This window comes from Ahaetulla prasina, chromosome 18 (assembly GCF_028640845.1).
Source record: "Ahaetulla prasina isolate Xishuangbanna chromosome 18, ASM2864084v1, whole genome shotgun sequence".
Lineage (NCBI taxonomy): Eukaryota > Metazoa > Chordata > Lepidosauria > Squamata > Colubridae > Ahaetulla > Ahaetulla prasina.
In genome coordinates, this window is record NC_080556.1 from 982,736 (window position 1) to 1,010,460 (window position 27,725).

General features: G+C 48.4%; 1 protein-coding gene across 2 annotated transcripts; it reads left to right on the plus strand.

Moving 5' to 3' along the window:
- The first annotated feature begins 417 nt into the window (after positions 1-417).
- On the plus strand, positions 418-27,706 carry ACOT7 (acyl-CoA thioesterase 7). Of its 2 annotated transcripts, none has more exons than XM_058161387.1 (9): positions 418-652; positions 5,887-6,004; positions 6,657-6,813; positions 10,579-10,670; positions 11,273-11,387; positions 14,672-14,758; positions 19,076-19,192; positions 23,087-23,271; positions 27,130-27,706. In XM_058161387.1, exons 1-9 carry the CDS (start codon positions 426-428, stop codon positions 27,232-27,234), a joined length of 1,203 nt encoding a protein of 400 aa, XP_058017370.1. In that variant the 5' UTR covers positions 418-425; the 3' UTR covers positions 27,235-27,706. The 2 variants fall into 2 exon arrangements, with proteins under 2 accessions (XP_058017370.1, XP_058017371.1); XM_058161388.1 differs by lacking the exon at positions 418-652 and adding an exon at positions 4,328-4,459 and having other exon boundaries at positions 27,130-27,705.
- The last annotated feature ends 19 nt before the right edge of the window (positions 27,707-27,725 follow it).

Below are 27,725 nucleotides of genomic sequence, written 5' to 3' on the forward strand. Positions count from 1 at the left end.
ATTCCAAAGCCCCCCAATACTGGCAACCACCTGGATTTTTGCAGAGCCTTGGGACTCCTGTTCCCATCACCCACAACCAGGGGGAACCTTTCGTCCCAATGGCGCAAGCAAGCATGCATACACGGGGAGGGAGCTGATAATGAAGAGTGGGGGGTGCATTTTCATTGTTTGGAAAGCACAAATCGACGTTTGATGCATTTCACCCCTCTGCAAAAAATAATAGCGTCCCAGGGACTGGCCGGCTGGCTTGGACGCTCTAGCCCGCCGTCTCCTCTCGGTGGTCGCCGCCGGGGTCGCTCTGCCCCTCTCCGCTCGGTGTCGGACGCACCGACGCAAAAAGGACCCACGCCGCCGAGAGTGACGTAGCGGCGGAGCTGTTGGGGTCACGTGGGCAAGGGGGAAAAAAAAAGGCCCAAGGCTGACCAATGGGGAGGGGGCGTGCGCGGAGGGCGGGGCTTATGCCGGGAGAAGCCCCGCCCCGTCCCCTCAACCCGCCCTCCTGTCAGGTCGCCGGCCGGCCGGTCGATCTCGCTCCGGTTGGACTCCCGCCGCCGCCGCCTTCGCCCTCCTCCTCCTCCATCCTCATGCAGCCTTCCCGGGCCCCCGAGGCGGGAGAAACCGCCCCTCCGCCCGCCGCCATCCAGATTAGCAGGTACCCGCCTCCCTCTGGGCGTCGTTCCCCTAGCCTCTGGGCATGTGCAGAGCGCCGGGCGCCCCTCAGCCTCGGCTGAAGCCCCCCCCACTCCCCACTCCCCACGCCCTGCTGGGCGGCTTTTGGGGGCCCTGCGAGCATGGGCAGAGAGCTTGGGTTGAGGGCAGGGTGCCTCTGGGCATGGGCAGAGTGCTGTGTCCTGTGTCTTGTTATTAATTGGTTGGTTATTATTCCAGGCTCGGGATGGGGGGGCTCTCTGAGAACTAAAAAACACACAAAAAATGTCTTATTTTGGGTTTTATACATACATACATACATGTTTGGTTATATATGTGTGTGTGTGTGTGTGTGTGCATATATATATGTACATTTGTGTGTATAATTGATATATGTATGTAAGATGTATGTATATGTGTTTATGTATGTATGTGTGTGTGAATTTATGTGTGTATATATAGGCTTTGTGTGTGTGTACACACATATAAACTAAAAGGATATATATCGTTTATACTGAGATATATATAAATTAAGATTTTTTTTCTAATATACAGTATATATTGCGCTTTGTGTGTGTGTGTATTGGATCCATAAATCTGCAAAGCGGGTAGCGGAAAGCAGGCTGAATCGCACCCAGGCCTTGGACCCTTGGATTGTATTTCATCTCGTTTCATTGTTATTTTTTTACTTAATTTCATTCCATCATTTCATTTTATATCACTCCATTTCCTTGTTTTATTATTTCCTTTTATTATTTCCTTTTGTTATTTCATTTCGTTGTTTATTCTCTCTCTCTCTCTCCCTCCCTCCTTCTCTCTCTCTCTTTATTCTTCTTTGCTTTTATAAAACTGAGATTTTATCAGCTGAACAGACTTCTCAAATCTTCTCCTTGCCAAATCCATCCAATAAGATTTCCTCCCTTGGCCAAGGGGCTGGACTAGAAGACCTCTGAGGTCCCCTCTAGCCCTACGATTCTATTTTTCTTTTCAAAAAAATTGATCCTCTGCTCAATTCCTTCCTTCCTTCCTTCCTTCTATCTTTCTTTTTCCTTCCTCTCTCCTTCTCCCTCTCCCTCTCCCTTTCCTTTTTCCTTCCCTCCTTCCTTTCTTTGTCCTTCCTTTCCTTCTTTCCTCTCTTCCTTTCCTCCCTTCCTTCCTCCCTCCCTCCCTCCTACCAGTTCTTCTCTTCCCTTTTTTCCTTCCTGTATTCCTTGCTTTTTTCCTTCCTTCCTTCTTTCCTTCCTTCTTTTCTTTCCTTTCTTTTCTTTCTTTCCATTTTACGTTTCCTAGGCAACTGGGCAAGGCTGGTTGTGTCTTTTAAACACGTGGCAACGTGCAACGCTTTCTCCTTTGCACTCGTCTTTCATCCTGAATCGTGCACTTTGATCCTCGAGTCCATCAAACAACATTAAATTCCTGCGAAAGGCTTGGCAGGATTTGAACGGGAAATTCAACGGCCTTTGTGATGTTTTACGACACCGGCAGCCGGTGAATTGTGTGCCACAAAAAATCCTTGCCCTAAAGAGCTTGGCAGCAGCATTGGCAGTGCCCAACCCTTCGTTCCCAGGCCTCGCCCTTCTCCCCTCCCTCTCCAACAAACAAATGGCTTGTAACCATGATTTAATAACGGTTTAAGGCTGAGCTTCCCAGGCCTGCAAGGTCACCCTTAGCGCATGGCTGCAGGGTTAAAAGCCTCCCTCGGTGCCCCGTTCGCAGGCGGCACATGAGAATAATTACAAGCATCCGCCGGCTTGCTTTTTCCCTGCGGGAATTATAAGTGGCTTAAGTTCTCCAGGCTGAGATTGATCCCCAAAGAACCAACTGCTCTTTTATTTTTTTTTCCCCAGACAATAATTCTGCTTTTCTTGTGCTAACTCACCTGCTGGCGGGCAGCGCATCAAAAAAAAACAACCCAGCTTTTTTTGAGAATTGCAAGCCTCTTTTTTTTTTTTTTTTTGCTGCTCTTGGTCCTGAATCTGTGATTCACAGATGCTCCAGCCCAGAGGTGAAGTCTGTTTTTGGGTCAGCAGGTTGCACAAATGTTTGGCGGTCAAGATTTCGAAGTTGCGGCTTTGTTGTGTGTTCTGTCTTTGTCTCGGTTTTCTCGTGGCTCTCTTCAGCTGCTGCGCACCGGAAATCGGCAGTGTGAAATGGGTTGTGTGAATGCAGTGTGTTGACCTGTGTACCCAACTTCATTTATAGGTAGGTAGGTAGATAGATAGATAGATAGATAGATAGATAGATAGATAGATAGATAGATAGATAGATAGATAGATAGATAGATAGGAGATATTAGGTAGGTAGAAATATAGAAAGATATGAAATCCGATAGATAGATAGATAGATAGATAGATAGATAGATAGATAGATAGATAGATAGATAGATGATAGGTAGGTAGGTAGATAATAATAATAATAATAATAATAATAATAATAATAATAATAATAATAATAATTAGATAGATAGATAGATAGATAGATAGATAGATAGATAGATAGATAGATAGATAGATAGATAGATAGATAGATAGATAGAGTTGGAAGGGACCTTGTAGGTCATCTAGTCCAACCCCCTGCCCAAGCAGAATAGGTCTCATTCTCTGCTTAACCAGGTTAATTGAAGCCCCGACAACTATTTCCTTCACACATTCTAAACTAGGTTAGGTTTGAACTCGGTTAGTATTTGTAGCTGAACTTTCTCGGTCTTCTATTTTAAAATTATTGTCCTTCTTGTTATGTCTTGTCTTACCTCCCTTGAGAAGCAAAATTAAACAGTAGATGTATTTTTTTCCTCTCTTATCTTGTGAGAACAGTATATGAAAACCTGCTTGGAAAATGTTGTATTTCTCTCCTGGCCAACAAGCGGTAAAGCTGTTTTAATCCCTAGTTCCATAGCAGCTTCTCTGTTTGTAGATTAACTCTGAGCCAACGATATTAAAACCAGATCAGTGAAGCTACCCAACCTGCAAAGACCCTCTGCGGCTTCTTATCTTGGAAAATGTTTTTGGCAAAGCTAAGCGCTTCCCTCAATCCTGGACAGGGGAAGATGGCTGGACTTCAACTCCCAGAATTCCCTAGGAAGCCAGCTATCTCCCTCTCTCCCTCCCTCCCTTCTCTATCTCTCCTTCCCTTTCTCTCCCTCCACCTACCAACCTTCCTTCCTTCCTTCCTTCCTCCCACTCTCCCTCCTCCCTCCCTTTCTTTCTTTCTTCCTCCTTCCTTCCTTTCCTCCTTCCTTCCTTCCTTTTTTCCTTCCTCCCCTCCCCTCCCCTCCCTTGCCCTCCCCTTCCCTCTGCATTTTAACAGATTAACAGAGTCAAAAGGGACCTCGTAGATCATCTTGTCCAACCTCAAACCCACCCACCCTCAGGCAGGAGACCCTATATACCATTTCTGACAGATGGCAGTCCGGTCTCTTCTTGAAGGCCTCCAGGGATGAAGCTCCCACCACTTCTGAAGTTGTGAGATTCTGGGAGTCCAACGTACAAGCCGATGTGTGTCAACGGCTGAACCAATGCCGGAATAACCCACATCCTGGTGATTCATAAGCTACCCAGCCACGTGGGGTGGGCATTCTGGTCTCCCTGCCTTCCTTCCTCTCTCTCTCTGCGCCCTTGTGGGGACTCTCCCTTCCCCACACGCAACCCTGATAGGCTGCCTTGCGAGAGAGGAAGTTGTGAAGGTTGCCGGTTGTCGGTTGTCGCACACACAAAAAGTGGAAAGGCGGGTTTGGGACGTCTGGCCGGCAGAATCCCCGAGGGAGGGAGGCCCGTTTCTCTCCGTTTCCGAGGATGGCCGTTCACCTGATCCAGTAAGACCCTCCTCCCACCCCACCCCCTTCTGTGCACTGGAAAGGTAGTCCTCGACTTATGACTGTGAGGGAGCCTGCCCCTTATGGTCGTAGAGCGGGTCACCCACATGACCGACCTAATTTTAGCCGCCTGTCTTTTGCGGCAGTCGTTAAGCGACCGCCCTGGTTGTTAAAAACAAACACTGCGGTCGTAAAGCGAATCCATTGTCCACTCTGGCCTAATTTATGCCAGAAACTAGAAGAAAATTCTGGTTTTTCAACAAACAATGGGTAAATGTGGGCCAGTTGCTGACTGCAGGAGGGGATCATAAGAATCCCTGGGAAGGTAGCTTGAAATGGTCACTAAAGCAACCAGTCGTAAGTCGAGGATTATCTATCTGGGTTTTCGATAAGGGGGTTGCGGGGGACAACCAGGCTCACATTTATTAGCAGTGGGGGCTCCCCAAAAACTGCCTCTGAACACGAAATCCTAAAAGATTGATTTTGCTCCCAAAGTCTATGTTGGGGGGCTGAGAGCAGAAGAACAGGCGCTACTCAACAAGGAAATCCATTGATCATCAAAATAGAGATTGCTGGAAGAAATATCCATCTGCGTTCAATGGTTCCAAGCGGGGAGAAAGAGAATGGAAACATGGAGGCTGATTGGAAAGATGGTTTATTGATGGACAGGACCACGTGGGTTTGAGAGCGAAGGGTTTTTTAGGCCCTCTCTTGGGCTTTGAACTTGAGCTTCCTGTTCCTGTGGCAAGAGCATGTAGTCTGTGGGTTGCTGTAGGGGTCATAAGATAGCTTTTTGTAGGTTGTCTGAGTTAAGTTTGGTTGAAGCCTGGACTCTCTGAGTTGATGTGATGAGGAAGCCTGAATGTCTCCCAAAAGGATGTTGGGCCATTCTGATTGTGTCTTAATGGCTTTCCTGGTTTGGATCTTGAGTGAGGCCCGATCCTACCATTCTGCCTTTGTTCAAAAGATCCTGCCTTGAATGGATATCTGCGTTTCTAAAAGCTTAGGGGGAAGGGAACTGTGGCTCTGGAGTTTCTACCTCCTTATTAAGCTTTTTATTTCTCTTCTAGGGGAAATATAATATTCTGCCTTTTTAAAATATTTCTCCAGGTATTTCGTTCTTCTAGGGGAGGGGCAGGTGCTAACTTTCTACAATATCTACAATCCAGAATGAAAGGCAAAGCAGTCTAAATCCAGTCCCGGTTTTTTTTTTTCCTCATTTCTCTCGACTTTTCAACCAAAATTCGCTCGATTCGATTTATTCCATACAAATTTGCAATGGTTGCCAGGGGCTCAAACGACCGGCAGGGAACAGGAACTGCCGCGGTTGTAAGTGCGAGGAACAGCTGCAACTTTGCGCACAGTCACTAAGCACACGGTCGTAAGCCGAGGACTACCGCTTCTGTTTTTTTCTTCTCTCTCTCTAGGATTATGCGCCCCGATGACGCGAACATTGCCGGCAACGTGCACGGAGGCACCATATTAAAAATGATCGAAGAGGCCGGAGCCATCATCAGCACCCGACATTGCAACTCACAATCCGGGGTAGGTGCTGCCGACTATTCCCACAACCGCTCCGGGCAACCCCAGCGTCACAGTTATTGTGTCTCCGAAGCCACAACGGAGACCCTCTTTGCCCACGAAGCAGCCGCCAATCAAGCAGAAGGTGCTACAGAAACCTTTTCTGCAAAGCGTGGCTTGGACTACAACTCCCAGAATTCTCCCCGACAGCCTGACCGTTTGTAGGTTGCTGGGAGTTGTAGTTCACACGTTCTGGAAACGGCCAGCTTCGGAAAGTCAGCTGTAGAGGAATTTAGTCCCCGCGGGCAGAGGAGGAAGAGGAAGAGAGAGGTCGGTCGGTCAGTCCAGACCACGATGAGAAGAAGCTCAGAAACATCCTGCTTTTGGCTTTGATATCCTAAAAATTTCAAATGTGATTCCATTTCAATTTCATTTTTTCATTTCTATCTTAATTTTCACTTCAGTTTCATTTCCAGCCGAGAAGTCGAGAATAAATAAATCAATAATTCCCCAGTAGGTGGCGCTGTAGCATAATTGGAAGAGAGAGAAAAAATATATCCAGCTCAGCTGCAGCTGGAGAGGTGGAGGGCTACCTACCTGCATGGGGGTCTGTGGGTTTTTCCCACCCCCGTTGTTGATGGGATTTTTGCATTCCACCCCCCTCCCTCCCTCCCAGGAGCCCTGCGTGGCTGCTCTGGCTCGCGTGGAACGTACCGACTTCCTTTCCCCCATGTGCATCGGCGAAGTGGCCCACGTCAGCGCCGAGATCACGTACGCCTCCAAGCATTCCGTGGAAGTCCAGGTACAGGTGGAAGCCGAAAACATCCTCACAGGTAAGCGTCCCTGGAGGCTCTTGGGGGACATGACCAGTTCCGTAGATTCAGTGATTTTACTGTATTGTAAATGAGATGATAGCTGCTGAACAAAACTCCGCATTGGCGACAGGCAGGGCATCTGGCCGGTAAACGCTCAGCACCATTCAGTTCCCCAGGATTCCACCCAGCAAGATATTATGGGGTCCTTAAAAGAAGATGATGATTGTAGTGTAGTTTATTTTATTTTATTTATTTTATTTTGTTATTGTATTGTATTTTAGTTTAGTTTACTTTATATTTAAATTTCCTGACAGTTAGAACAGTTAACCAGTGGAACGACTTGCCTCTAGAAGTTGTGAATTCTCCAACACTGGAAGTTTTCAAGAAGAGATTGTACAACCATTTGTCTGAAATGGAATAGGGTTTCCTGCCTGAGCAGGGGGTTGGACTAGAAGACCTCCAAGGTCCCTTCCAACTCTTCTGTTCTGTTCTGTTCTGTTCTGTTCTGTTCTGTTCTGTTCTGTTCTATTCTATTCTGCATTCTATTCTATTCTATATTTTCTATTTTATTTTACTATATATTCTATTCTATTTTATATTATACTATACTAAACTATTTCATCCGTAGCCGTGTAGTTTGATGGCCAGATCGCGATATTTCATGATTTTTTCCAGTTCTTTTTCTCCTGGTACCGCAATGTCAATAAATTATACGTTTCAATTTTCGACAATTGTGATATCTGGTGTGTTGTGTTCCAAGTGATGATCCGTCTGTATTCCAAAGTCCCACAAGATCTTCATCTTCTCATTTTCTATAACTTTTTCCACTTTGTGCTCCCATGACTATTCGGATACAGGCAAGTCGTATTTTTTACATAATGACCAGTGGATTAATTGAGCAACTCGGTCGTGTCTAGCTTTGTAATCGGTTTGTGAGATTTTGCTGCGTTCACATATTAAATGTGAAACAGTTTCGACTGTTGTTGCAAAGTCAGCAGTTTAGATTGTCGGTGGATTTTTGTATCTTTGTTGTTGTTGTTGTTGTTATTATTATTATTATTCGCACAGTCAGCCAGCTGTCTAGTCTGGGTTTGTCTACCTATTGAGTCTTTACCAAGGACCTGGGATAGTCAAATCTGGATGTTTGGCAGTGTGACAGATCTCATCGCAGGATGGAAGCAGTTCCAAGTAAGGCCACCTTTTGCAATTGACTGATGGCAAATTTGTCAATGCCAATGATGGTGTTCAAGCGATGCTCCAGTTGTTTTGGAATTGCACCCAAGGCGCCTATGACTATTGGCCCTACTCTTGCTTGCCTCGGCCATAGTTGTCCCTATTTCTATTTGTAGGTCTTTGTATTTTGTTATCTTCCCCAGTTCTTCCTCTTCTATTCTGCTGTCATTGTTCTTGTTGTTGTTGTGTTTATTGATTTATTATTTAAAAAGCCGATCAGCCAAGGATCTTTGGGGACCTCAGAAAGGCATTCTTGAGGTCACCTTCTTGAAAAAAATACTCTTCAGTCTTTTTTTTTTAAGACTCCCTGCTTCGCACCTGTTCTCATTCGCCCCATTTTTTCGTCCGTCGCCGGTAATGCCTGAAAGGGAGGGCATTACTCCCAATACAGGTAGTCTTACAACAGTTCGTATTGTGACCGATGGGGGGGGAAAAAAACCTTTTGACTATTTTTCACGCTTACGACCATCGCAACACACACACACACACCCTTGTGGTTCACGTGACCCAAAATTCAGATGCTCAGCAACTATTTACGACATTTTTCGCTGTCTCCCGCAGTCACGTGATCCCCTTTTCCCGACCTTCTTGACAAGCAGACTCAAGCCAGGTTCACTTAACAGCCGAAAAGGTTCTTTCGGAATGGGGCCAAACTCACTTAACCCGTGTCTCACATTTTGGGCTCCACATTGTGGTCCTACGTTGAGGTCTGCCTGTGTAACGATCGCTGGCTTGACGCTGGAAAAAAAAATGACACAAAATTCAGACTTGTGCGACTCTCAGCAATGGGTCCTCCCCAGATGTCTGCACCCTCAGGATGATGGGCTGCGTAGTCCTTCCATTCCCCCTCTTTAATCTGCCACACACACCCCCGGCCCCGTAAACGCCTGGCCTTCCATCCAGCCTCTCCCTCTGCCAAGAGAAACACGGCATTGCATCTCATGTTGCAAAGACAAATTGATTGCCCCCCCACACACACACACACACCCAAGATGTTTCAAACGGAGCAGGAATTTGCAGGATTATTCTGCCTTTGAAGGAGAATCGAACCCGACCTTCTTTTCAAGGGGCTACAGAGGAGCTGGCGGCAGGAGGGGAGGATCACCTCAAGTGTGTCTTTTGCTTTCTTCTTCCGAGCTCGCCCTCCCCCTCCTGGCAGGCCCCCTCCCCTCCCCTGTTTCTTGAGGCCGCTTTGAAAATATGATCTTTATTTTGCTAGCTGGAGAAATGTGGTTGTATCCCTTCCAAATGTCCTTGGGGGGTGGTAGAACAACACGAACGGAAAATTAACTGCGTAGCTTTGATGTCCAGGAATTCTTTGGTCAAATTTTTTAACGGAGACCCTTGGGACATCTCAACTCTCTTCCTCCTCCCCCCATCTGCAGGCAGTCCTCGACTTATGACCACAATTGAGCTATTTTGTTCAGGCTTTGATCCCAAGCGGATGTGACAGCCTGGGGGCGGGGTGGTTGGAGTAGGATTTACAACTGATACCCCCTCACCTGCCAAAGCCCTCTTGGGGAAGGGGTTGCCGTAGCAACCGACACAAAGGAGGATCAGGGAAGGAGCAAAGGGCTTTCTGGATAAAATTGCCCTGCAAAGCTCATATATCTGCGTGAAGACTTGGGGGGGGTGGGGGATGACATCGTATGAGAATCCCAAAAGGGAGGTGTCCTACTATCACTTAGAAATCAGGAGTAAGACTGGTGGGAACCGCCAACTTTAGAGATTGCAAGATCTTCCAAAAAAAAAGAGTCTTCCAATATTTAAGGGGCTGCCTGAAAGAGTAAGGGGTCAACTTTAGGACAAGGCAGAACAAGAAGCGAAGGGTGGAAACTAATCAAGGAGAGAAGCAACTTAGAACTAAGGAGAAATTTCCTGACAGTGAGAAAAATTAATCAGTGGAGCAACTTGCCTGCAGAAGTTGTGAATGCTGCACCACTGGAAGCTTTTAAGAAGATGTTGGATAACCATTTGTCTGAAGTGGTCTAGGGTTTCCTGCCTAAGCAGGGGGTTGGACTAGAAGATCTCCAAGGTCCCTTCCAACTCTGTTATTCTATATTCTATATTCTAGTAACCTGGGCTGTGATTGGGTAGGATTGAATGAAACTGAAGTGAATTGGTGAACCTAGCAGTCCATATTTTGGTGACGTAGAGCCACCCCTTGTCTCTAAGAGGACTTGCCAGCCACTTTTGAAACGGACGTGGCCCTGAGAATGATTCATTGGCTAGTTTGCTTACAATCCCTAACCCAGTGAAGGCTAAGCTTTTTGCCATCAAGTGCCAGAAAGGGGGGGGCGGGGAGGGGGGGGTCGTGTGCGCACATTCCCACACCCATAATTCTATGTGCCCCACCCTCACACATATGCATGCTCCCCCCTCCCTCTCCCCCCACTCCTAGCACTTAATGGCCCAATAGGCCCATTTTTCTCTCTCACCTGGCTCCAGAGCCTTTCTAGGAGTCTGGGGGGGGGAGCAAAACGGCCTTCCCCACCCATTGGCTTAATTTCTCAAGATCCGCTGATTGACAGCCTCTTCCTTCCTCCTTAGGTGCGAAGAGAGTGACCAACAAGGCCGCTTTGTGGTACGTCCCTCTTTCTCTCCACAACGTGAACAAGGTTTTGGAAGTGCCTCCAATCCAGGTGAGCCTTGAAGGAAGAAAATAGGGGATCCTCCTTTGTAGCTGGGGAAAAAAAAATGAGTTTCATGGTTTTGTTTAGTTCTTTGGATCTGTTGTGTCTGCGCCCTCCCTCCCCCCCCCCCGATCTCTGTTGGCGGTCTTTTTAATTCAATTTTGGACTATTCATTCATTTCTGATTCGTTGTGTTCCCACCACAGGGCACAACATGGAATTTGTTAAAAATCGCAATATGAGTTCAGCCATTTCCAAGTACAGGATTACAGTGGTCCCCGACTTGAGAATCATTCATTTAGTGACTGTTCCAAATAGGAAAAAAAAAGACTTATGACCATTTTTCACACTTATGACCATTGCCGCATGATCACATTTGGTCATGTGATCAAAATTCAGGTGCATGGCAACTGGCATGTACTTACGACGGTTGTAATGTCTCGGGGTCATGTGATCCCCTTTCGCGACCTTCTGACAAGCAAAGTCAATGAGGAACCCAGATTCACTTAACAACCGTGTTACTAACTTAACAGCTGCAGCTTAACAACCCCAGCAAGAAAGGTCGTACAGTGGGGCAAAATTCATTTAACAATTGCTTAACTTTCCTGCTAGTTTGCACGGAAGGACCAGGAGGAAGAAGGGAGACGGCGTTACGAGGAACAGAAGATGGCACGTCAGGAGACCAAAGAGAGGAACGGTGATGTCATTGTGCCCGTGATCAATCCAGGTACCACAGGCATCTGTCTGGCATGGAGACACCTGCCTGCACATTTATTTATATCTTGCATTTCCAGCATGTGTGCTTTTTGGGGGGGGGGTCCCGTTGTGCAACACATTGGTGAGTTGAATTGACTTAGTAGCTTGGGTTGGATTGGGTTGGATCAGGTTGAATTGAGTTTAGTTGATTGACTAGCTTGGGCTGTGATTAGGTTGCATTGCATTGAGTTGGGTTGGGTTGATTTAGTAGCTTGGGCTGTGATAGAGTTGAGTGTGTTGAGTTGAGTTGATTTAGTAGCTTGGGCTGTGATTGGGGTGATTTGGTTTGGGTTCAGTTGGGTTGGGTTGATTTAGTAGCTTAGACTGACTGAGTTGCATTGAGTTTGGTTGGCTTGGGTTGGGTTGAATTCAATTAGGTTGGGTCGGGTTGATTTAGTAGCTTGGGCTGTAGTTGGGTTGGGTTGAACTGAGTTAGTTTAATTGATTTAGTAGCTTGGGCTGTGATTCAGTTGGTTTGGTTTGGTTTGAGTTGGTTTGAGTTGGGTTGGGTTGAGTTGAGTTGGGTTGAGTTGGGTTGGGTTGGGTTGGGTTGGGTTGGGTAGTTGCTTAGACTGTGTCTGAGTTGCATTGAGTTCAGTTGGGTTGGGTTGATTTAGTAGCTTAGACTGACTGAGTTGCATTGAGTTTGGTTGGGTTGGGTTGGGTTGAATTCAATTAGGTTGGGTCGGGTTGATTTAGTAGCTTGGGCTGTAGTTGGGTTGGGTTGAACTGAGTTTAGTTTAATTGATTTAGTAGCTTGGGCTGTGATTCAGTTGGTTTGGTTTGAGTTGAGTTGGGTTGGGTTGGGTTGGGTTGGGTTGGGTAGTTGCTTAGACTGTGTCTGAGTTGCATTGAGTTCAGTTGGGTTGGGTTGATTTAATAGCTTGGACTGTGATTGGGCTGGACTGAGTTGAATTGAGTTGATATAGTAGCTTGGGCTGTGATTGGTTTGGTTTGGATTAAGTTCAGTTGGGTTGGGTTGGGTTGGGTTGATTTAGTAGCTTAGGATGCGATTGGGTTGGTTTGGGTTTATTTATTTATTATTTATTTATTTTATTAGATTTTTATACCGCCCTTCTCCCGAAGGACTCAGGGCGGTGTACAGCCAAATTATAAAACAATACAATATATAAATTAAAACAAAAACTTAAAACAAGCATATTTCATATATGGCCGAAATTTAAAACAATCAATTTAAAACCCTTAAAATTCATAAATAACCCCGATTAAAATTATTTAATAAACTTTTAAGCCAGTCCCGCTTGAATAAATAAATGCGTTTTCAGCTCACGGCGAAAGGTCCGAAGGTCAGGCAATTGGCGCAAACCAGGGGGAAGTTAGTTCCAAAGAGTAGGAGCTCCGACAGAGAAGGCCCTTCCCCTGGGGGCCGCCAGCCGACATTGCTTGGCGGACGGCACCCTGAGAAGACCCTCTCTGTGGGAGCGTACGGGTCGGTGGGAGGCATAAGGTAACAGCAAGCGGTCCCGTAAGTACCTGGGCCCTAAGCCATGGAGCGCTTTAAAGGTGGTAACCAAGACCTTAAAGCGCACCCCAAAGACCATAGGAAGCCAGTGCGGACTGCGCAGGAGAGGTGTTACATGGGTTGAGTTGGATTGGGCTGGATTCATTAACAAAGTTGTTAATGAATCACCACAGTTGTTAACGTAGGGTTATTAAGTGAATCTGGCTTCCCCATTGGCTTTGCTTGTCAGAAGGTCACAAAAGGGGATCACCTCATCCTGGAACGCTACAACCGTCGTAACTATGAGTCAATTGCCAAGCATCTGAATTTTGTCCGCTTGGGGATGCTGCAGTGGTCATCAGTTTGAAAAAACTTTTCCAGTGAATTTCAAACAGACTGTTAAACAAATGACCATGAGCCAAGGACTACTAGCCTTTTTTTTTTTTTAATGAAATTTAAAATCAGTATCCCAATCCTCGGATTTCCTTGCTCCATTGCCTGGCACCTAGACAAACACAGAAGAATAGCAGAGTTGGAAGGGGCCTTAAGAGGTCTTCTAGTCTGACCCGCTGCTCAAGATAGCTGCTGGAAAACGGGGTTCAAGCGGGGCTCCCCTGTGTGCTCTGGATCTCCTCTTGTAACTGATTGTTTCTGCATTAAATTGCGCTTCGCTTACCTGCTTCTCTCTCTTTATTTTCACCGCTTTCCAGACAGGCAAAGCAAAGGTAAGGCTGTTTTGCAGAATTAACTGAGTTAAACCAAGATCTGTGAATGCTGCAGAGGTGGGTTTCAGCAGGTTCTGACCAGTTCTGGAGAACCGGTAGCCGAAATTTTGATTAGTTCAGAGAGAACCGGTAGTAAAAATTCTGACTGGCCCCCATCTATTCTCTGCCTCCCGAGTCCCAACTGATCGGGAGGAAATGGGGATTTTGCAGTAACCTTCCCTTGGATTGGGGAGGGAATGGAGATTTTACAGTATCCCTCCCCTGCCACACCCACCAAGCCATGCCACGCCCACCAAGCCACACCCACGGAACCGATAGTAAAAAAAATTTGAAACCCACCACTGGAATGCTGGCTTGTAAGAGCTCACATTTCTGCCTCTGGCTTAATACCAGGGGAGTCGCCTAATTGGCTTTACGCTCTGACTGAAGTATCTCGCTTGCTTTAACGCTTTAAATATCTTAATAACAGAAGTGGATTCTTGTAAATTTTGTCCTTTGGGGAAAATGTCCGTATATTTTATTTATTGATCAAGCCATCCTTGTTCATATTTGAAAAGAATATAAACCACAGGGGAACAGTGATCAGCTTTCAATAATCTTGGTCTGGAGGACTTTCTTACGCTTACTTTACAACCTAGTTGTAGTCCTCGATTCCTCCTACACCCCTACCTGCTACAAGCTGGATCCTGGATCCAGTTGGAGAGGCAATCTTTGGCGGGCCCCATGACTGATGTGTCTGAAGCAGCTAAATGAGGGACGCCAGATGCAGAAGTTGGCATGGACATCACTTCGGTCCTCACTGTCCCTCCTCCCATTCCTTCTTCCTCCCTCAATGTCCCTCACCACCTTCCTTCTTCCTGAAGAAGGGAGTCAACGGGGGGGGGGGAGTTGAAAGTAGGTTGAGAGCCACTTTCGATGGACATCTGTCCTTTGATGGAATTGAGCCCAGCCTGGTTCTCCTTCCGTTCTTCTACTTCTAGGAACCTCTTGTAGACCTCCACAAAGGGTAGGGTTGGGTCCTTGGCTTCCATCCTCACTTGTCCTTCAACCGCTCGTTTCTCTTTCCAGAGCCCTACACCGTTGGATACAGCCAGTCAAGTCTCATCCACCTGGTAGGACCATCTGACTGCACCATGCATGGATTTGTGCATGGAGGTAGGTCCTAGGAGAACCTCTACTGGGCCACGTCGGTGTTCCCCTGGCGTTCCCCTCCCCTCCACCCTTACCCAAGGTCCAAATGACTCCCCCCCCCCGCCTGGGGTTACGTCTTCAACGTCTAGAGGTCCACCTTCAAAATATTTATCATCATCTCAGACGCTTCTTGAGGGCTTCTTCGGTCTTGGAGTGTGGACCTCCTGCACAATCAAACCTTCCACATTGCGCAGATCATAAACACCCCAGAATTTATAATAAATACTATTCCCATCGCCCCTGGCAGCAGAGGTAGCATCCATCCCCTATCATGGTTTGCTTTCTATTTTTACAAGTGTGCGGAAGTTACAAGATTCGGGAGAGAGGTGTAAGGGGGGGGCGGGGAAGCTGTTAGCTCTACCAGGTGAGAATCTTGCTCTAAATTTCAACCTGACCTTCCCTCCTGAGTGAGGAAAGGCCCAGAAACTGATTCAGAGGGGCTCATTTGTGATTTACAAATCATAGGGTTGGAAGGGAACTTCGGAGATCCTCTAATCTGACCCCCTGCTCAAGACACGGGACCTGGTCAGATGGTTGCCTCTCCTTGAAGACAGAGTTACTTGGTTAATCGGCGAGCTGAGTCAAAGATCCACCCATCTAGAATCATAGGCTGGAAGGGACCTCGGAGGTCATCTAATCCAGTCCCCTAATCAAGGTTGGGTAAATTGAGGACAAGCCCTTTAATTGGAGAAAGGAAAAAAAGTGGGGGGGGAATTACTTTCCCGAGACTGGATGAGCTTCAAACGTAGGAGTGGTTGCTATAGGAACTTTTCACGGCCGAGAAAGCTGGGGGAATTGAGACCCCTGTAATTAAAATATTCTTTAGGGAGGTCGCCGATGGAGGTTTTAAACGGGGGAGGGGGTCAGTTTGAACTTAAGAGCCAGTCGGGGAAATTAAATAGATTTATTTTTTTCCCTTACCACAAAAATTGGAGACGGAATTTGTTTTTGCTAAACAGGCCGCTGCGCCGGTTGGTTTGCAAGGCATCAGGGTGGGCGGGAAGTAGAGGGGCCCCACTAACCATTTGGGGTCACCTGGCATTGAGGATTGTTAGGCCTCCCTCCCATGTTCGGGAGCCGAGAGGGGAGCCTGGCTGGACATTTATGCGGACTTCTGTTTTTCAAATCAAATGTTTTTCTTTTTAAAAAAAAACAAAAATAGTTTATTCAGTGTCTATAAGCCGCCCGTCTTGCTATCAGAGCCAGTTTGGTCTTAGGGGGAAGGCACCGGGTTAGAAAGTAGGAGACTGGGAGTTCTAGTCCTGCTTTAGGCATGAAAGCCAGCTGGGTGACTTGGCTAATCACCAGGAGACGGGGAGTTCTAGTCCCGCCTTAGGTACTAAAGTCAGTTGGGTGACTTTGGGCCAATCACCAGGAGACGGTAAGCTCTAGTCCCGCCTTAGGCACAAAAGCCGGCTAGATGACTTTAGTTGAGTCACCAGGAGACGGTGAGTTCTAGTTTCACCTTAGGCATGAAAGCCAGCTGGGTAAATCTTGGGCCAGTCTCTCTCCCTCTTTCCTTCTCCCCCCCTCCCCACTTCCTCCCTCCCTCCCTCTCTTTCTCTCTCTTTCTCCCTCCCCCTCCCTCTTCTTTCTCCCTCCCTCCGTTTTTCTCTCTCTTTCTCCTACCTCCCCTCTCTTTTTTTTCCTTCCCTCACCCCTCCCTCTCTCTCTTTCTCTCTCCCTCCCTCTTTTCTTCTCTCCGTCTCTCTCTCTCTTTCTCCCTCCCACCCCTCTGTCAAGGTTATCTTAATACACATCTTCTGGAAGTCCATATTCAGCCCAGGTGTCAAGAAAATTTGCACATCATTCCCAAGAATTTGCTAAATGAACCGTCTCGCTTCGTAGCCTTTGTCTACGTCTGGACTGACCCCACCCCAACACCCGCGCAGACGGGAGACCCCCGTTGAAATCTCCGCTTTGCTTGCCTTCTCTGTCCCACCCACCCACCCCACCCACCTGACACTTGACCCCCACCTTGGCTGTGATTAATAAGACGTCACTTAACCCAAATGTAGCTCTCAGGTCCCTCGGCAACTCAGCTCCCAGCTTCCTTGTCCAAAGACCCACGTAGGAAACGCCGCGGGGAGCGTCGTCCAAGTGGAATTAATTCTGAATTTTTCATGGCAGGAACGGGATTGTCACGACCCACTGTGGAGCACAGGACCCACAAATGCACGCACACACACACAAACATACACACACACAAACACACACAAACACACATACAAAGACCCCTCTGGGATCCCATTTGTTGTGTTAGGAAGACGCCAGGGTGGGGTTTTTTTTGTTATCGTTGTTGTTGTTGTCGTCCTTCTTTGTTTAGATCCTGCTGCTTTATTAAGAGGACTTGCAGCCTGGTTGCAAGTGTGTGTGTGTGTGTGTGTGTGTGTGTGTGTGTGTGTGTGTGTGTGTGTGTGGGCTGTGCTATTTTTAGCCGGCGTTTCGCTTCTTATTAGTAGCCTCGCTTGGAGCTGGGTGGAGGGGATTTGCTCTGCAATTCGTTGCAGGAAGCAACGAGGTTTAATTAATTGTCTTCTGCAGGGCCTCCAGCTCTTCAGCAAACTTGCAGTTTTTTTTCCCCCCTCTCCGCCTCCCTCAAAGCTCGGGTTGTAGGAACAACACACACACACACACACACAAAGAGGCGCGTTGGGGGTATTTTTGCAACCCCCATTTCAGAAAATCAAGCTGGCCTTGACTCAGTTTCCTTGCAGGAAGGCTCCGTCCGTCCTCCGTCCTCCATTCTGGACTGACGGACAGGGAAATGCAAGCGTTAACGCTTGAGGGATCTGCGGGTTTATTTACTTCTCCCTTGTTTTTAGACGTAACTCGAGGCAGCAAACATGCCTACTACTCCTTCCCCCTCCTGTTTTCCCCACAACAACCCTGTGAGGTAGAGTGGGCTGAGAGACGGTGGGAGGGGGTTGGCCCAAAGTCACCCTGCTGTTTTTCATGCCTAAAAGCGGGACTAGAACTCATAGTCTCCTGGTGACTGGCCCAAAATCACATAGAGAGATTTCATGCCTAATGGGAGACTAGAACTCACCATCTCCTGGTGATTGGCCCAAAATCACCCAGCCAAATTTCATGCCTAAAAGCGGGACTAGAACTCGCCATCTCCTGGTTGATTGGCCCAAAGTCATCCAGCCGACTTCTGTGCCCAAGGCAGGACTAGAACTCTCAGTCTCCTATAATTAGCAAGAAAGGCTGGAAGCGGTTCATAGAAGGGCTGTGAGAATGACCCAAGAACCAGGAAACAAATTCCTGCAAGGAGAGGTGGAACGGAACAGGGTTGACATACCTGCCTCTGAAGGACTTCCTTGAGGCCACGTAGAAGATTCCCTGACTACCTCCACTCTCAATTCCAGAAGTCACTCTGCCAATGGTCAGGGAGACGTTGAACCCCTGTCAGGTTTTGCCTCTAGAAGTTGTGGGTCATCCATCACGGGAGGTCTTCAAGAAGAGACTGGACAACCGTCTGTCCTGAATGGAATTATTGTGACCCAGGCCCCAGTAGGTAGTAGGAAACTCAGTCAGTGTAAAAACAAACTTTATTCGAACAGCTGAGAATTACTTCATTCCCAGCGTAGTTCAACTAAATTAAAGCAAATTCCTCCCAACACAAATCCCTCAGTCCTATCACCAACCTTGGTCCAATTAGGCAAACTGCCAAAGGCTTTTCTTGGCAAAAGTTCAGAAGACACCGATACAAAAATAAATGCAAGAAGCCAAAGCTATCAAAGAGCCCAAGAGCCATTGCTGGTCTTTTAAGCCTTATGGGAGGGGCCAATCATCTCCTGGCCTTACTCCCGAGTCGTCCTCTCTGCTTGAGCTGCTCTTGCCTTCTGGCAGCTCTTCTCATGTGTGCATTAGGAACAGGCTCCTCCTTTTCCTCTGCCTCACTACTGTCAGTCTCTGGAGTCCACACCTCACCCCTGATGGCCCTGGCCCCACCTCTGCCTCGGACGCAGAGCCCTCATCCGGGCCTTCCCCAGCCTCCAGGACTGGCCCATGTTCTTCCTCAGCCTCATCGCTCTCTGACTCTGTTGCCAGCTCCACAGGCTGCTGGTGGACCATAACAGGAACAGGAACTCCTGCTTCAGCAGAGGGGGTTGGACTAGAAGACCTCCAAGGTCCCTTCCAACTCCGCGACCTTACATTCTATGTTTCCCTACGTGGAGGAACTCCTCATTCTCCTTCCCAGCTGGAGCCTGCTGGCCCAGGGAACTCTTCCACCGGCCGCTGCCTCCATGAACCCCGTCTTTCTATCCTTTCCAGGCGTGACCATGAAACTCATGGACGAAGTGGCTGGGATCGTGGCTGCACGCCACTGTAAGACCAACATCGTCACGGCTTCTGTGGACGCCATCAACTTTCACGAGAAGATCAAAAAAGGTGAGAGGTGGGCCCCATACCCTTGCGGTCAGTTAAGACCTTTCCCAAGACATCCTTGATTTACAACCGGTTCATTTATTGACTGAAGTTACAACAGCACCAAAAAAAAAAAAAGAGGCTTGGGTTTTCTTCACACTTATGACCATTGCAGCATCTCCACAGTCGCGTGATCGCAATTCAAAGGCTTGGCGACTGGCATGTACTTATGACAGTTGAGTGGCCAGGGGTCATGTGTTCCCCTTCGCCGACCTTCTGACAAGCAAAGTCGGGGGGGGGGGGGAGGGCCAGATTCACTTAACAACCGCGTGACTGATTTTATAACTGTGGCGGTTCTTAACGCCCGTGGCAAGACAGGTCATAAATTCACTTTTAAAATGTCTCGCTTAACAAGGGAGATCGTTGTAGTTGTAAGTCAAGGACTTCTGTAGCACGTTCCATCTTTGTCTGTTTAGCCGATGATCCAGAGGGGGAAACCCCAAAAGTTGGGGGCAGCTGAACCACATGAGGTTGGATGTTGTCTACAGCAGAAGTGGACAAAAGAATTAATCAGTGGAACTGCCTGCCACCAGAAGTTGTGGGTGCTCCATCACTGGAGGGCTTTAAGAAGAGACTGGGCAGCCATTTGTCAGAAATGGTCTAGGATCTCCTGTTTTTGGAGAGGGTTGTACTAGAAGACCTCCAAGGTCCCTCCCAATTTTGTTACTCTCTTAAATCCCTTCGGATTTTCTCTGCAATCCTGGCCGGTCCAACATGGCCGTCAAGAGAGCTGTCCAGGGTGCTGATTCACTTCATATCCAACTTCAACCTTTGCTCAACGCAGAAAACTATGTCAGAAGGTGTATGCATCTCTGTGTGTCACCGCTGTTGTCCCTTGCAACCCAGCCGATGTTACGCAAGGTGCTTGTTGCGACATTTCTTGGAACACACAGTGGCATTTATGAGCGAGTCTCCGTTCTCCGCGCAGGAACATTTCGTTCCAAGACGCCCGTTGGGATGGCTTTCGATTGTCACACCAATGTCTTCTAAAAACCCTCCAGTTTCAAGCGGACCAAATTAGCATCTCAAGAACTTCCCGGATGAGAACGTGGGGCCTCGCTTGCTATCCTTGGGGGGAAATCTAATTTGACTTTTTGGAAGCCCGTTCTTGATTATTTTCTTAAGCAAATGTTGCCTATTCTGTTTTTTTGGTTTTCAAGCTGGCTGTTTTATTTAACTAAATTTGGGAGCGATCAGACTCTCTTGTCCTAAATGCTCTCAGATGAATTTTATTCCCCTGCAGTCTACAGATAGTCCTCGCCGGACGGCCACAATTAAGGCCAACGTTTCCGTTGCTAAGTGATTTTTTTTTTTTTGGCCTCGTTTTGCGACCTCTCCGACTCTGTTATTCTGTATTCCAAGAATGTAAAACTCAACAGCTTGCCCTCCGAACACGTCCCAAATGAGGTTGGCTGGAAGCCACCATCTGCTGTTCATTACTGATGCTCGGTTGACTTCCTCTCTTGGCTTCAGCGAATTCTCTTCCAGGATCCAGAGATGAAACCCGGAGGGGCTGGTGTCGCAGGTTCTGCCCAAGTGCTCCGCTTTAGCTCCTGGGCAAGCCCACCAGCCAGGCCACCCGGCTTCCAGACGGGTCTTTCCCTGAGGCCTCCTGTCTCGGTTAAAAATAGAAAACCCCAGGGGGGTCTCCTAGCCTCAGTCAAAGACCCCCAGTCGGTGGTCAGAAGGAGACAGCGTCGGGAGCAACCTTGCTTGGTTGAAGGAAATCTAAGCTGGCATCTCATCAGGCCAGGAAGAGGGGAAGGAATGGCTGGCGGACAAAGGTCCGGAGGTCCATGTGCCCAAGGCAGGAGATGTAGCCAGAAGGAAGGGGGCAGTTTGACCACCGGTGGTTGGACTCAAGAGGGAGAATGTCAAGATGGCCACAGAACGGATGGAGAGATGAATGGATGGAGAGGTAGATGGAGAGAGATGGATGGATGGATGGATGGATGGATGGATGGATGGATGGATGGACGGATGGACGGACAGATAGAGAGATGGAGAAATAGATGGAGAGAGAAATTGAGGGATGAAGAGATAGATGGAGATGAATGGAGAGGTAGATGGAGAGATATGGATGGATGGATGGACAGATAGTTGGAGAGATGGAAAAATGGAGAGAGGAATTGATGGATGGAGATGAATGGAGTGGTGGAGAGATATGGATGGATGGATGGATGGACTGACAGATCGACAGCTAGATGGAGAGATGGAGAAATAGATGGGGAGAGGAATTGATAGATGAATTGAGAGATAGATGGAGAGATAAATAGATAGATGGCTGGGGAGATGGATGGAGTGGATGAAGAGGTGGATAAATGAAGACAGGGAAGGGGGGAAAGATGGATGGAGAAAGAGGGAGGGAGGGAGAGAGAGAGAGGAAAGATGGTGGGATGGATGAGACGGTGGGATGGAGAAGTGAATGGAGACCTAGGGATGGATGGATGGATTTGGGGCTCTGTTGCAGCCGTAAGCCGAGGACCGCCTCTGAACGCGTTCCTGCCTCCGCTGGCACGTGACGCTCGCTTGGAGGCAGCTGCCTCGGCGGAAGCGTTTTGGGGAGGCTCGAGGCGTTGCGTGCGAACTGCCCCCTGTTGAACGTTGTAGTTTTAATTTAGGTTAGATCTCCCCGGGTGGGACTCCTTGACGTCGAATGGGCGAGTCATCCGTCTTCGCGGTTGGAAGATTGCGGTGTTTGGATTTTGCCTTTCTTCCCATCTCCGCTCTTTGTTTCGAGATGCCTTTGTTTGCTTTCTGCGAGGACGGTCAAAACTGAGAGATAACAGCAGCTGTAAATCCCCCGTTTCTCTCCTTAAATTAGGCCTTTGCAATTCCACCCAGGAGGTGTGGGGGAAATCTCCTGCTCTCTTCTTCAGCTTCCCAAAAAAAACCGGTTGTGAATTCTACCTGGATTCCTGGTTCTTCGTCTCCTGCAAAAATCCAGTGGAAAGGAACACAAGGGCCATCTAGTCCACCTCTCTGCAGGATGCAGGAAGGCCAACTTGACCCTCCTACAGAGGTGGCTGTCCAGCTTCTTCTTAAAAAATGTCCAGAGATGGAGAGGCCACTACTTCCCTAGGTTGAGTCTTCCGCTCTCGATCATCAAGAATTCCCCATTGGGCCTTTGTTCAGGTTGAACATCTCAAGTTCCTCTGAGGACATGTCAAGTTCCTTGGGGAACTTCTCAAGTTTCTTAGAGACAAGTCAAGTTCCTAGAAGAACATTTGAAGTTCCTCTGAGGACAAGATGAGTTTTTTGAGGAACATCTCAAGTTCCTCTGAGGACAAGTCGAGTTCCTAGAAGAACATCTGAAGTTCCTCTGAGGACAACGAATTCCTCAAGAGACATCTCAGGTTCCTTTGAGGACAAGTCAAGTTCCTTCAGGAACAACTCAAGATACTTTGAGGACAAATCACATTCCTTGAGGAACATCTCAGATTCCTCTGAAGACAAATAAAGTTCTCTGAGGAACATTGCGTGTTCCTCAAGTCCCTTCTCATCTTCCAGCTTCTCTTCAGAACCTTCTCCAACCTCTCCATAATCCTTTTGCAAACGAGATGCACCTTCCTATCCATATTCTCTGACAAGGTCCAGGTTTCTGACCAGCTGGCCATAGAAATTTCCAAGAATGGTTTTGTACCTAATCCAGAAGAGCAGATCCTTCACCAAAGTGACTTGGCGTCCTCCAAAGGTTACAGTCCTCCTCCTTTCGGTGTAGACCCCTTGGAGTTGCCTTCAGCTGTCCTCAAAGCGATCCCCCCCCCCGACAAAAATCCAAAACTCAGCTGTCCCTTGGTGAAGACCATCTTTGCTTCCAGAAGACCCTCACTCACAAATGTGCTCTCGGTCCCGCAGGGAGTGTGCTGACCATTTCTGGCCGCATGACCTTCACGAGCAACAAGTCCATGGAAATCGAGGTCTTTGTGGACGCCGACCGCTTCGTGGGCGAACCCCAGGAGCCGTACCGGGCAGTCAGCGCATTCTTCACCTATGTGTCCCTCAACAAGGAAGGAAGACCCCTCCCCGTCCCGCAGCTGGCGGTAAGTCGGCATTTTGTGGGTTTTTGTGGAATGTTTTCAAAGCGCACACAACATCTCTGGGGTTGTTGAGTTTCCAGCTCGGTTCCAGGGTCTGGTTTCATCAAAACTGGGGGGTGGGCTGCAGGACCCCGAAGACAGTTGCTTTCCTTCTGCAAGCAATCCAGAAAAATCTGCTGAAATAATTGGGCCGTGAGGCAGATATTTCTCTCTCTGGGCACAATGAACAAAACTCCGCATTGGCAACAGGAAGGGCATCCGGCCATTAAAACGCTCTGCTAGCTCCATTCGGCTGGTTTAGCCCTTTTCCCTTTTAACTGTTTTATTCCAGCTATTAATTTACATTAACTGTTTTATTCAACCGAATTTAGTTAAATTCAAAAAATCAAAACACAAGATGGTCCTCGACTTACGACAGTTTGCTTAGTGACCGTTCAAAGTTACAGCGGGACTGAAAAAAGGGACTTAGGGCCGTTTTTTCACACTTACGACCGTTGAAGCATCCGGGCGGTCACTTGATCAAAATTCAGGCACTCAGCGACTGACTCCTACTTATGACGGTCGCAGCGTCCCGGGGTCACGCGATCCCCTTTGGCAACCATTTTATTAACTCCACAACTGCAGGGGTTCACTTCAACAACCGTGGCAAGGAAAGCTGTAAAATGGGGCAAGGCTCCCTTAAGAACTGTCTCACTTAGCAGCAGAAATTTCGTCATCGCAGTCGTAAGTCGAGGACTCCCTGTACAGGCTCCCAAAAACAAAACAGAAAAATTACAAAACCAAAAAAAAAAATAAACAGGGCATTAAAAATGTGCGTTAAAAACCCCACAAACACACACAAGTTATCCTGCCTAGTTCAATAGCTGTTGTGCTGTTTCTTTTAAAAAAGGCATGTCCCGTTCCCCAAATCTTTGGTTCCCCCCCCCATCCTCCTCTGCTCCTCAGCTGCTGACCCTCCCCACAGTGGAGCCATTGGGCTGGAAGGGATCACCCTAATTTTAGCATCTCCCCCCCACTCACCCACCCAAAAAATCCAGCAATGCAATAAAATTAAAACCAATTCTCTTTTTTTCTTGCCTTTGCAAAGATTCTCCTTCCCTTAAGGCCAGCTTTTTTTGCAAAGCCTGGGGAACTTCCAATTTCCTCAATTCTGTATTTTATTTTATTTTATTATTTTACTGGCCTCCATCTCTCTTCCCTGCCTCCCTTTCCCCCCCCCTCCTCACCCCCACCCCCCACTACCTGCTATTGTTGGTTTGCCTTCCCATCTATTTTTAGCCATCGCGGCTTGCCAAGATAAAATCCCGAGGACGAGGCAGGAGGGGGCGAAGTGGGCCATTCCTCGATTTATGCATTATGTCTCTTGGTCGCTCCTTCTCCTCCCCCCACACCCACACCCACCCCGTGTGTCCCTCCGTTGTTGCATGGAAGGATGCTGGGATCCAGGAGAGTGTGTGTGTGTGTCTCTTGCTTTTAAATCCCCTCCTTTTCCCACCCCCCCCAAAAATGTCTCTGTTATTTCTTGCCTGTTATATTTTGGAGAGGGAGGGAGGAAGTCCTTGTCTCCTTCCTTCCTTCCTTTCTTTCTCTTCCTTCCTTCCTTCCTTCCTTCCTTCCTTCCTTCCTTTCTTTTGTTTTCTTCCTTCCTTCCTTTCTTCCTCCCCTTCCTCTCTCTACTTCCTTCCTTTCCCCTCCTTTCCCCTTCCTTCCACTTCCTTCCTTTTCTTCCTCTTTCCCTTCCTTCTTCTCTTCCTCCCCTCCCTCCTTTCTTTCCTTCCCTCCTTCCCTCCCTCATTCCTCACCTCCCTCCTTCCACTCCCTCCCTCCTTCTTTTCTTGCTCTCCTCCCTCCTTCCACCTCCTTCCTTTTTTCCCTTTCACTTCCTTTCTTCCTTCTTTCCTTCCTTCCCATTCACCCATCCACACATCCATTCTCTCCATCTATCCCCCCTCCCTCCCTCCTTTCCTTCCCCCCTTCCTCTCCCCCCCCCAAAAGAAGCTACCCTCCTGCCAAGCAGACAGACCTTCCCTTTCCCATGCCCCTCTCTCTCTCCGCCAGGGCGCCCCTCAATCCCATCTGGCAGCCACCCACCTCCCAGCTTCCCCTCTGGGCTTTCCAAGAGCCACAGAGGGGTCTCTCCCGACATATCCCCCCAACTTTATCGTGGGGCTTCCTGCAGCCTCCCTGCTGGAGATAATGGGGGCTCTTTGCTGTCAGGCTCCCCCTCCATCCAGCGTCCCCCCCCCACTCCCTCCTGACCTTCAACTCGGCTCCCCACCCCGTTAATGAGGCTCTTAACCGCTTATCAGCAGCCGGTGGTGCCCACACGCAGCTGGCAAACTCCTCGGGGTGCCAAACGCCAGATGGGGAGGAGGAAAAACCCCCCAAAGATTTGTAGATCTGGAGGGTGCCAACTCCCAGCCCTTCCCAGGGGTCATTTTATCCCGGGCTGCAAAAGGGGGGGAGGGAAAAAGAGAGAGGGGGAGAGATTTGAATTAAGTCATGGGGCCGTGCAGTCCGATTCACCTCGATCAATTGAGAATGCCGGGACTTGGGTGGCATCGAAGCATCCAGCTGAAGCATGATTCTTTTGTTGGTCAGAGGGGGACCCTGGAGGTCATCTAGCCCAACCCCCCCATGCAGGAAGCCGAACTGAATTATAGAAGCCTAGAATGAAAGGCTTTGAAGGGATCACAGAGGTCATCTAGCCCGACCCCCTGCCTGATGCAGGAAGCCAAACTGAGATATAGAAGCCTAGAAGGGAAAGGTCGGAGGGGACCCTGGAGGTCATCTAGCCTGACCCCCTGCTGAGTGCAGGAAGCCAAATTGAAATACAGAAGCCTAAAAGGGAAAGGTTGGAAGGGACCACTGAGGTCATCTAGCTCAGCCCCCTATCTGATGCAGGCATCCAATTTAAAGAGTCATAGAGGAGCGCCATCTTGGGACCCAGCCCTGTCTCAACCCCCTCACCTCCCCCCCACTGATTCTGAGCCTGAAGACCCTCAGGGATCCCTTTTGATCCTTTTGAATCTCTTTGGGGCGATGATGGCAGTTCTCACGCCTTCTTTGATCTTTGAAAACCCGGATCTATTTCAGCCAACCAAGGGGGCCCTTTAGCCTGCAAACCAGGCTCCCCTCCCCTCCCCTCCCCCTCCCACCCCACATACCAAAACCACAGGACTGGCTTCACCCCATGCCACCCCCCTTCCGCCCCCCCCCCAAAAAAATAACCATCAAAGGAGCCAACTTTTATGATGCGGATCAAATCAAATTCTGCCAGTCAAGGCCTCTTGAAACCACCTTTCTGCCTTCAGGAGAAAGACACAGGAGCAAAAGGGACCTTGCAGGTCTTCTAGTCCTCAAGAAGGAGACCCTGTAGCATTCCTGACAAATGGCTGTTCAGTTGGACACCTTTTCTTTCTTTCTTTCTTTCTTTCTTTGTCTTCCTTTCTTCCTTTTTCTTTCTTTCTGTTTCTTTTCTTTCTTTCTCTCTTTCTTTCTGCCTGTCTCTCTGTCTGTTCCTTGTTATTTTTTTTTTTCTCCTTCCTTTTTCATTCTTCCCTTCCTCCCTTCCTTCCTTCATTCATCCATCCATCTATACATCCTTTGACTACCTCCCTCCCTCCCTCTCTCTCTCTCTCTGGTTAACTTGCCTAGTGGATCATGGGAACGTAGCTATTGTAATATATCTTGATTTCAGAAAAGCATTTGACAAAAGTCCCCCAGGACATCCTGAGGTGGCAGCGGGCAAAAGAAGCCCGTCCAGCGGCCAGACCGGCCGCCATGTGGGGACAGTGGATGACTCACCCACATCCCCCCCCCTCTTTTTTGTTTCTCGCCCTCCTTTCTCTCCCCCCGCAGTTGGAAACGGAGGACGAACGGCGACGTTTCGAAGAAGGGAAAAGTCGCTACTTGCAAACGAAAGCCAAGCGCCAAGCACAATTGCAGCCCCTCACCCAACAGTGACATTCGAGCCAAAGATCTTCCCGATCCCTAGACCCAGATGGAAAGGTGGGGGGGGGGCGCTGTGACAACATCCGGGGGAGGGGGGACCCCGCCCTCTCCTCTCCAGCCAAGATCCATTCCATCGTCTCTGCCACCATCGTAGTTAGCGGGGTGGGCGTTTCAGACAGGGTAGGGTGGCCCGATGAGGAGTGGGGGGCACGTATCAACACAGATGGGTTGTTATTTATTAACAACCTTAAGGTAGACATCTCCAGCTTGGGGAAGGTCCATCTTCACCGTCCCAAGAAACACGCACACACTTTGGTTTCACAGCCCCCTGAACGCCAGCCCCTCCCTTCCCGTCCAGGCGTTGCTCAGAAGCCCCCCCCCCCTCCCCTGCCTCTCTTCCTCCCTGTCTTCGGTGTACCTGTCGTGCAGATGTATATGTTTGCCTAATTTATTCAGTGACGGTCGCAAATAAAGGTTTGGTGCCTTTAAAAGTGTCGGTCGGA

Coding starts and splice junctions, on each gene's coding strand:
- ACOT7 (XM_058161387.1), top strand. CDS start 426: ATGGGGAGGGGGCGTGCGCGGAGGGCGGGGCTTATGCCGGGAGAAGCC. Junction 653..5,886: donor GCCGCCATCCAGATTAGCAG/GTACCCGCCTCC, acceptor CTCTCTCTCTAG/GATTATGCGCCCCGATGACG. Junction 23,272..27,129: donor TCCCCGTCCCGCAGCTGGCG/GTAAGTCGGCAT, acceptor CTCCCCCCGCAG/TTGGAAACGGAGGACGAACG.